The sequence below is a fragment of the Pantherophis guttatus genome, chromosome 12 (genome assembly GCF_059756535.1).
Source record: "Pantherophis guttatus breed Tessera chromosome 12, ASM5975653v1, whole genome shotgun sequence".
NCBI classification, from domain to species: domain Eukaryota; kingdom Metazoa; phylum Chordata; class Lepidosauria; order Squamata; family Colubridae; genus Pantherophis; species Pantherophis guttatus.
The window spans coordinates 24,771,858-24,782,148 of record NC_142074.1 but is presented as its reverse complement, the minus strand read 5'-3'; the positions used below and the strand labels follow the sequence as shown (position 1 = coordinate 24,782,148).

At 51.2% G+C, this 10,291-nt stretch overlaps 1 protein-coding gene across 1 annotated transcript; it reads left to right on the top strand.

Moving 5' to 3' along the window:
- The first annotated feature begins 2,675 nt into the window (after positions 1 to 2,675).
- ZIC3 (Zic family zinc finger 3) lies at positions 2,676 to 9,932 on the top strand. The gene is made up of 3 exons (XM_060683973.2): positions 2,676 to 4,454; positions 6,147 to 6,310; positions 8,362 to 9,932. The coding sequence occupies exons 1-3, from the start codon at positions 3,296 to 3,298 to the stop codon at positions 8,542 to 8,544; spliced, it is 1,506 nt and encodes a 501-aa protein (XP_060539956.2). The 5' UTR covers positions 2,676 to 3,295; the 3' UTR covers positions 8,545 to 9,932.
- Positions 9,933 to 10,291: the final 359 nt, after the last annotated feature.

Sequence of the window (10,291 nt, the reverse complement as noted above, 5' to 3'; positions counted from 1 at the left end):
AGACCCGAAATAGGAGGCGACTCACGCGGGGCCCAACCGCCTTAGACCAGGCAGACCCGCGCTGGGGGAAGAACGAGACAAATCGGGGAGGCGTAAGCCGGGAGCCCCAATGTCTTGCTCCTTCGCAGAGCTGGGACAGCGGTCGAGAAAGTTCCTGCAGACCCCGGGAAGGCCGTGAAACCCCCTCCCCACCCCACGGATCAAAGGCCGCCGGGAGGAGTGGGGGGTTTCCCTCCTCGTCTCTCCGGATTTGCAAAATGTTGATTCCAAGCCCCCTCCCTCCCCGTGCTTTCTCGCGCTCTTGGGGGAGGAGGGGGGCGTCCCATCCTCTCCCTCTCCCTCCCCCCCTTCCTTCGCACGCCATTACCGATGCGGAGTCTTTCAAACACAAACACAAAAACAAGACAACGCCCACTCGACCGTGGCCGCTTCCTCTTTGCCCCGGTTTGCGTGCCCGTGCGCGCGCCCCCGCCCTCCCGCGCGCGTGTGTCTTGTGTTGTGGGGACGCACCAAGGAGGCGCAAAAACCCCGCCGACCCTCACTGCTGCTCTGCTCCCTCCCCGCAGCTGCCGCCTCCTCCTCCCCCCACCCCCTGTTCCCCCCTCCCCGTGAAGCTTCTTTCTCAGTTGCCCACCGGCCAGGAGACGGAGGGGCGGGGGGGTACCCCAAAAAAGTTAGCGAGCGAGTAAAAGCGACCGAGAAAGGAGCGGACTCCCGGTTTTTTTTTTTTTGCGAGGAGGGGGTGGGGTCTGTGAATTGGGGAAGGGGAGATTAAAGCTTTATTATTTCTCCCCCCCTTTTCCTTGTCTTTGGTTTTGCGCTCTTTCTCCACGCCCCCCCCCAATTCCCTTCTGACCAGTTCCCTAAAATAAAGATGGTGAAGGGTTGGCGAGGGGAAGTGGGGGGGGGGTTTAGAGGCGGCTGCTGCTGGCTGCATTTTAGACCCCCAAGTGCCTTCTTTCTGGCTGGATCAAACGCGCAAGTTTCCTGCCTGGAAGAGCGGCGAATTTTCCTTGGAGTGTTTTCAAAGCGCGGGGGTGGTGGGGGTGGTGGGGGGTTTGGCATTCCCTAAGTGGGCAGAGCAACCCCACCAAAACCGCCGGCCTCATTTTTTACCCCCTCCCTTCTCCCCATCTCCGCTCCCACCCACCCCCCGCCTCCATCCCGATTTTCCTTCCCAGCCTCGCTTTCCCTTAATTTCCTCTCCCCCCCCCACTTTTTTTTTCTCCTTGGAAAGGTTTTTCCAAAGCGCCTCTAAACCGAGGCAAAGCTTCGCGGTCGGACGAGGAGGAGAAGCAGGACAGCGGAAGGCAATGGGGCTCCTCGCCGCCGAGATCTCTCTCTCTCTCTCTCTCCACCCGCCAGGATTTCTCGCTCGGCCCGGCCAAGAGGACCGTTTCCCCGAGGAAATGCTCTGGAGGGCCCCCCGTGCCCGAACCAGCCCTAAATCAGAACTGTCTCCGCTCTCCCCGGGGGTGGTGGTCGGGAAAAGAATAAAGCCCCCCCCCGAAAAGAGCAAAGCGGGGTCCTGGCCAAGCTGTTAAGGAACGTCTCTTAAAATAGAGGAGGGGTCCTGAATGCTCTTGAGCTTGAAACCAGCTCAACTCAGAAAAAGCACCAAGGACCCCCCTCGCGTCCCCATTTCTGTAGAAACCCGCGCGTGTCACATACACGAGCTCCACGCATCGGCCTTTCGCCCAGCGCTCTTCGCTTCGCGTGGACCACGAGGGGACTTTTTTCCTCCCCACGTCCCGGCCCCCTCCCCCCCCCCGGAGGATCGAAAAGAGAGAAACGTGGCTTCCCAACCGGTTCCCTGGACCCTTAAAACGGTTTCGGAGGACGGAGGCCACGATCCGGTTAGTTCAAGAGACGTTCCACGCCAGGACGATCGCTCTCCCCCACCTCCCATCCCCCCCACCCACCCACCTCCCTGGAATCATCGCCTCCTTCGGTCGGGGAAGGAAGGAGACCCCACTTTTTTTCTCCCCGGTTTTATGGGGCTTGTGCCGGGGCGTCCGGATTTAGTTCCTCCTAGCAAAAAAAAAAGTCACAAGAACAGCAATAATAATAATAATAATAATAATAATAATAATAATAATAATAATAATAATAATAATAATAATAATAATAATAATAATAATAATGAAATGAAAGGGGGGGAAAGATCACGAATAATCAGAATTATTTACGACGGCAATTTAATCGCATCGGGGCGGGTGGGTGGCGTCCAGGCGAAAGGCGAGGAAGTGGCTCGGCGCTTGCAAAGACCCCCACTCAGGTTGGGTTGGGGGGGGGCGAAGGGGGAGGATGCGCGAGCACCTCCCCTCCCTCCCCCTCCCTTTCCCCCTCCCCCCTCTCTCTCCCCCCCACCTCCGTCGCATCTCCAGTAAACAAAACGCTGCGGGGGGGGGGGAACCCGTCTGGGCCAGCAGCCTTTCACCTTACCTGCGCCCCACGGAGAGGGGCGCCCCGTCCAATCACGAGACGGGTTTGGCCGCCAGCTGCCATTTTTCAATACGGAGAGCTATGCCCGTCCGGGCAAAGTGGGCCAATGGGCATCCCGGGTGGAGGGTCAGGTGACAGCCGGCTGGCTGGCTCCCCATTGGCTGGCCCAGACGCAGCCCCCCCCCGGAGTTGGGTCTCCCCCTCTCCTCCTCCGCCCCCCCTCCCCACCCGCTCTTCGCTCCTCGCAGCCCCCTCCCTCGGCTGCTTCCCTCTGGGTTAGCCGGGGAGAAGCGCCCGAGCCCAGCCAGTGCCAGGACGTCGCTCCGCCGAAGCGGAGGGCGCCCTACGGATAAGCCAGGCGGAGGGGATCCCCTCCGAGGGGGCAGCGCGGGGGGCGACCCCCTATTTTTTTTTCTCCTGGCCCGCGCGGCCCTGGGGGCATCGCCGTCCTTGGTCCTCCGGGGACGGGTGGGTGGGGTTTTTTTGCCCCCCACCCTCCGCTGCCCGGCTCTCTTTTCTTTTTCTTCTTTTTCTTCTTCTTCTGCTTCTTCTGCCACGGTTCGGCGAGGTCGGGCGCGCGTGTGAATGTGGCCGTGGCGGAGCCGCCGCGCCAGCCCTCCTGCCTGCCCGGCTATTGTGTGGGGCTGATCTCGAGGCGGCGGGAGGTGGGGGCAGCGGAGGGGAAGGACGCCGAGGAAGGCCAAGGGGGCTCGGAGCGTCCCCGCGTTGCCGGGAGGGGAGGGGGGGCGTCCCCTCCGGCGTCCACGGAAGGAAGAGGCGAGAGAGGAGCGCTGCCGTGGATCGACGCCGCCGCCCGCTCGACTCCCTCGCGGCCGTCTGAAGGAGGACGATGGCCATGCTGCTGGATGGCGGGCCCCAGTTCCCCACCTTGGGGGTCGGGGGCTTCGCCGCTTCTCGCCCCCACCCGCACGACGTGGCCATGGGGCTCAACCACCCTCCTTTCGCCGAGCCTCCCTTCAAACTCAGCCCCGCCACCCACGAGCTGGCCTCGGGTCAGGGATCCGCATTTACGCCTCAAGCTTCGGGCTTCGCGCACCACCACCCGACCCATCATCCGCATCCCCATCATCCCCACCACCACCACCACCATCATCCGCCGCCGCCCCCTCCGCCCCCTCACCCTCACGTCGGCGGCGGCGGCCAGGTGCCTTCTCCTTACGTGGCCGCCTTCAATTCCACGCGGGACTTTCTCTTCCGCAACCGCGGGGGCTGCGCCCTGGCCGAAGCGCCTTCGAGCGGCGGAGGAGGCGGCGGCGGCGGAGGAGGAGGAGGGCCGAGCGGGACCCCCGGCAGCTCCCCGGCTCACCACGGCCTTTTCGGCACCAACCCACCCGGAGGACTCCACGCGCCGGGCGGCTTGGCGGACAGCGCGGGGGGCTACTTGCTTTTCCCCGGTTTGCACGAGCAGAACGCGGGCGGCTTGCCTTCGCCGTCGGGCCCCGTGGAGAGCGGCCAGCTGCACCTGGGTTTGCGTGGGGAGTTTTTCGGCCGGCCGGATTCCTACCGGGGGGTCTCCAGCCCCAGAGCGGACGCTTACGGGGCCCCGCCGCCCTTCCCCAACTACGGGCCCGTGAACGTGGCGGGCATGAACGTGGCTGGGCCCCATCATCACCACCACCACCACCATCATCATCACCACGCGGGACCGGGCGCTTTCTTCCGCTACATGCGGCAACCGGTCAAGCAAGAACTGGCTTGCAAGTGGTTGGAAGAATCTCCCAAGAAGTCCTGCGACCGGCAATTCAGCACCATGCACGAACTGGTTACCCACGTCACGCTGGAACACGTCGGGGGTCCCGAGCAGAACAGCCACGTGTGTTTCTGGGACGAGTGTCCCCGCCAAGGCAAATCCTTCAAGGCCAAATACAAACTGGTCAACCACATCCGCGTTCACACGGGCGAGAAACCTTTTCCCTGCCCGTTCCCGGGATGCGGGAAGATTTTCGCGCGGTCCGAGAACCTCAAAATCCATAAAAGGACCCACACAGGTAAGAGAGAGAGAAGGGGAGGGGGACACACCCGCACCCCTGCTCCGTCCGACGGGCTCCCTTTGAGGCTCCCCACCTGTTGAAAACCTGGTTTTGCGCTCCATCTCGGGTTTAAGTGCGCTTTCCGACGACCGAAAAAGGACCCGGGTTCGTTTGGGGTTTCGCGGGAGGGGGGGAGAGGATGGATTTCGGGGAACCGCAGTGGGAAAAGGGGCTGGTTGAGAGGGGAGAGAGAGAGAGACGGGGAAGATGCAAAGCGGATTTGGTGGGGGGCGTTGGGGGGGGGCGCAGAGAGGGGCGAGGGAAGAAGAAATGGGGGGCAGGAAAGAAACCGCCGAAAAACTACGGGAGTATTTGGGTTTGTTTTCACTCCGGATTGTTGAAATCCGGATTGAAATTCATTTTTATCCTCCAAGCTGGTCAATTTCAACGCCGGCTTGCAGATTTTTTGCCGACGTCTTGTCAATTTCGCAAAGGAACTGCCTGCTGCTTTGATCTGATTTGAATTTATTTTTTAACCTTAACGTGGGCGTGGATGGTTTTGTTTTAAGCGGGGTATTTTTGTTTTCTTCCCAAATGCCATTCCTTCGGCCTCCTTAGCTTTCCTCTCTCGTTGCTCTCAGCCTCCCACCCCCCTCCTGATTTGGGGGGGGGGGCGTCCTATGAGTCCAAGAGGGGGGAGGGGGGCATTCATTGGAGGTGTGTGTGGATTGCTTTTTTTTTTTGAAAGCGACTTGCTCAGACAGTCGGCTAAGCGAACCATAGAGATGCAAATGAAATCTCATTTTCCCTCACTTCCGCTCTCTCTTTTAATGACTTGATTGGCACATCTTCTAATTAAATCAGTGATACTTTTTTTTTTGTTCCTAGTATTCTTTTTTCCCCCTATCCCTGCTTTTTTTTTTTTTTTGGAGAAAGAGTTTAGTTCCTCCCCCCCCCAAAAAAAAAGAAAAAGAAAAGAAAAAGAAAATTAAATTAAATTAGAAGCAGCCAATAATGTTATTTTCTAGCATTTATTAGGATTCTCCCCTGAGTAACTCCAGAATTAAAGACTGGCCATTGCTATTTCCTCTTCTCTTCTGTTTATAGTTCATAAATCACTCCAAAGTCATTTTCTTAATCTTTTCCAAGATTGCATGTGATAAACACAGGATTAAAGGCACAATGGCCATTTAATTGTCAACAACCCCAATTTGACCTCCCTCCCTTCTCTTCCTCTCTCTTCCCCACCCTCTTTCTCTTCTCTCTTTTTTCCTTCCTTCCTCTTTCTCTCTCTGCCCTCCCTCTCTTCTCTTTCCTCTCTCCCTCCCTTCCCTTTCTCTCTTCCCTTCCCTCTCTTCTCCCTGTTTTCCTTCCTTCCTCTCTTTTCTTTTTCCTTCCTTCCTTCTTTCCTTCCTTTCTCTTTTCTCTCTTTTTTCCTTCCTTCCTTCCTTCTTTCCTTCCTTCCTTCCTTCCTTCCTTCCTTCCTTCCTTCCTTCCTTCCTTCCTTCTTCCCTCCCTCCAGCTTATTCCTGGAAAAAAAGCAGAATGGGAAAAAATAGAAGGCAAAAATTATTCAGGAACTGGAGAAGGAGGGGGGGGCAGAGGAGAGCGAGAAAACCAGGCAAGGAGGAAAATGTGAAAATCCTAAATTGCCCCCCCTCCCTGTTCCCCCTCTTGATTTTTTCCACCTGTGTTCCTGTCCATCTGCAGGAGAGAAGCCCTTCAAGTGCGAATTTGAAGGCTGCGACCGGCGTTTTGCGAACAGCAGCGACCGAAAGAAACACATGCACGTACACACCTCTGACAAGCCTTACGTTTGCAAAGTTTGCGATAAGTCTTACACTCACCCCAGTTCCTTAAGGAAGCATATGAAGGTAATTGCTCTGATCGTGACAAGCCTTGGGGCTCCCGTCTTTATACAGTGTCACTTCTGGTGTTGATTGTAGAATTAAAATAATAATAATAATAATAATCTTGCAGAATCCAGCTAAAAGATATCCAGCTTGGATCTTCCATGAGTCAATTGTGTGTCTGTGTTTGTGTAATTGCAAACAAGCGCTCTCTCTTTCTCATTCCTGCTAAAAAGAAATCTATTTATACATGAAAGCAAATCGCATGTGCGTTTGGGTGTACAGTTACACTCTTACTACTACGTAGCGTGCAATACCAATAATTTATAGAAAGAGTACAACATAGTTCATGTATTTTGATACTGGTATGTCTCTGTGCCCAAACAGTTGTTTTTATTTCTACGTATTACAGTCTTCTATGTTCATTTATTTATTTTTTGTCTACTCATACGACATATTATTGTAATATTTCTGTTGTTTATGTCTACGTATTACAGTCTTCTATGCGCATTTATTTCTTTTTGTCTACTATTAGCTATTTGCATAATAACCCCCTTCACCAGAATGTGGTGCACTTTTTATTATTTCTCTGTGTGCGGTTGTCCTTGACTTATAACCACAGTTGAGCCCCATTTTTTCTGTTGCTAAGCGAGATATTTCTCAAGTGACTTTTGCCCCATTTTCTGACTCTCCTTGCCACCATTGTTCAGTGAATCTGGCTTTGCTTGGCAGAAGGTCGCTGAAGGGACAGTGCAACCGTCGTAATTAGGAATCAGTGGCCAAGTGTCTGAATTATGACCACGAGGATGTGTGAAAAGTGATCATAAGTCCCTCTTTTCCAGAGCCGACGTAACTTTGAACAAGTCACTAAATGGACCGTCCAGGGCTGCCTGTATTTTGACCTTTAGAGTAAGCATTCGGGTTAGAGAAAGGGACAGAAAAAGAACTGTGCAAACTTTTATTATCCTACTGTTTTATTTTTTAAACTAATGGCACTTTGGAATTCTGGCCAGACTACGATCAAACTTCCTGTTTGATTTAAGCTCCTGTTTTATTTTGCTTTTTGCTGCAAAATATTTCACCTTCAATGACTATTCCATGTTTTATTTATCTCATCTCTCTCTATATATATAAATCCACACTTTCTGTTTAGAAGACTTTCTTAGGAACGGCGAAGCAGGAGTTGGCAGTGAAGTAAGCTGCATTTTCTCCTGCAGGGATGTAAGCTTCTGAAATATAAATCCCTTCCAAGGTCATTTGCCTTACTCTGGAGTATCAGTCGAGGGCAATGCCTCCTAATGGTCACCCTGCAAGTTGGCTGGAGGCCTCCTTCCTTTGCAGGGCAGGCCGAAACATTTTTCCTCCAGAATCCCATATATTGTTTTGGTTCATTCTCAATTTAATTCTTCTTGTTTACTTTCTCTGATTTCGAGTCAAAAATCATATTTGATTTGGAGTTTGATTTAAGTTTACCCCCTCCTCTCCCTCCCTTCCTCCCTCCCTCCCTCCCTCCCTCCCTCCCTCCCTCTCTCTCTCTCTCTCTCTCTCTCTCTCTCTCTCTCTCTGTCTTTCTGTCTCTGTCTCTGTCTCTCTCTCTCTCTCAATCTCTCTCTTATACACATAAATACAATCACATTTCCCCCCTCCAGAATCCTTTATTGTTTTGATTCATTCTAGATTTATTCTTGGGCTGGGGTCTTTTCTACTTTTGCTGGTTTGTTTAAAAAATCTATTGAACGAGGGAGGGTTAAACTTGTCCCCTATTCTCTCTCCCTCCCTTCCTCTCCCTCTCTCTTCTTCTCTCTTCCTCTCGCTCTCTCTCCCTCCCTCTCCCTCTACTCTCCTCTCTTTCTCTCTCCCCACAATGGGGAGGCATGTGTGAATGTGTTCTTGGGCTGTTCCTTTTATGCTCCTTCCCTTTATAATGATTGGTTTTGCTTTTATCTGGTTTGCACTGCCAGCTGCCCGTGAGACAGGCAGCCAAAGGTATCCATGAAATAACCAGCTCTGATCCTGTGATGATTCTCTTTCTCTTTCCCTCCCTCTCTCTCTCTCTCTCTCTCTCTCCTTTTCAGGTCCACGAAACACAGAGCTCCGAATCCTCTCCGGCAGCCAGTTCAGGCTACGAATCCTCCACGCCCCCAGCCTTGGCTACTGCCCCCAGTAAGGACTCCGGGAAAGCTGCCCCTCCTTCCACCATTCAGACGGCCAACCCTAACCCAGGTCTGCCCCCCAACTTCAATGAATGGTATGTCTGAGGAGGAGGCCCCTGCCCTCTCCCTCCCTCTCTCCTCCCTTGGATTTTCAAGAGACATCAAAGGACAGCCAGCCCTCCATCCGTGCCTGGCCTGTTGCTGATGCTGCTGGATTTTACCCGGACCAAAAAAAAAAAAAGATTGGCAAAAGGAAGAAGGAAAGTGGGGGTGTCAGGGAGCAGCATCCTCGTCTCTCATCCCCAACCCAACAAGAGCCTCCAGAGGCTGGACTTAAATCATGTCTGCTGTTCTCAGGATTAGCTTCTTTTCTTTCTGCGTCGACTGTTTCTTTCAGGTTTTTTTAAAAAAAACAAAACAATTCTTCTAGTTTGTTCTTGCGCCCCATCCTCTTTCTTTCTCTTTCTTTCTTTCTTTCTTTCTTTCTTTCTTTCTTTCTTTCTTTCTTTCTTTCTTTCTTTCTTTCTTTCTTTCTTTCTTTCTTTCCCTTGTCTTTTGTAATCGACTTCAGTGGATGTTTCATTTTTCGCACCCGTCTGTTTCTCAGCCCCGTCTCCTTCCGTGGGATGTTCAGAAACAAAACTTGATTGTTTCTCTTGGCCTTGTAGTTGTGATTGTTAAACGTAGAAGGGAAAAAAAAAAAAAACAGTTTTTAAACTTGCCAAAGTCCTATATTCTCTCTCTCTCTCTCTTCCTTACTTGCTTGCTTGCTTCCTTCCCTCCCTCCTTCTCCCCTCCCTTCCTTCCTACCTACCTGCCTAAAAAATTCCGCAAAATTTAAAAACACATTTTGGCTTTCTAACTGAGACAGAAACCCTGTCAAAGATCTCTTTGTTTTCTTTGTTTTCTTTTTTCTTTTTTCTTGTCTTTTTTCTTCTTTCTTTCTTTCTTTCTTTCTTTCTTTCTTTCTTTCTTTCTTTCCTTCCTTCCTTCCTTCCTTCCTTCCTTTTTCTTTCTTTCACTTTCTTTCTTTCTCTCTCTCTCTCTTCTCCCCTCCCTCCCTCCCTCTTTCTTTTTTCCTTTTCCTTTCTGTTGTGAATGTATTTTCTTCAAATGGCAGAAATGGGAAGGGGTGTCATTCAGTCTATTTTTTACAATGGAAAAAAAAAATATTGTGATATTAATTTCACCCAGGTCTCCTGGCATTTTAGTATAAACAGTTGCCTTTTTGTAATACCTCTTTTGTGTGTAAATACATATCCACGATGCCATATTTATCATTTGTAATTTAATTATTGAGACAAGTGCCGGGAACTGAACAATATTTATGAGAAGAAGAAGGAAAAAAAAAAAAGAATCCCATTAAAAAAAAACACAATTTCATTTTCTAACAAAAAAGAAAGAAAAAGAAAAAAAAAACCCCACACAGATGACAATGTACAGCTTTTGGTTATATAACTGCTTTAGCATTAAAAGTTTATTGTTTGGGAAAGGACACCCGTAGGACTGGTTTTTTTATTTGGTTATTTCTTCCCCTCCCCTTTTCTTTCTTCTTCTACGTTTTTTTTTAATGTCAATTTTAAATTTAAAAAATTAAATTTTTTAATTAAAATTAAAATTCTAGGGCAACTTTTCAACTCTGCAGAAAAAGCCAACCTATCCAAAAGAACCTGTTGGGAGGCAGGGAAGCTTACAGGTTTGAAAGAAACTTTTCCCTTTTACCCCCGAAACTTCTGGTTTTGCTTCTTCTCCTTCTTTTCTAATTTTTTGGCTCTTTTATTTCTGCGGAAGAGCTGCTGGTGAGCAGGAGAAAACTTTCAGGCCTTCTGTTCTGCGTCTCCCTCTCTTTCCG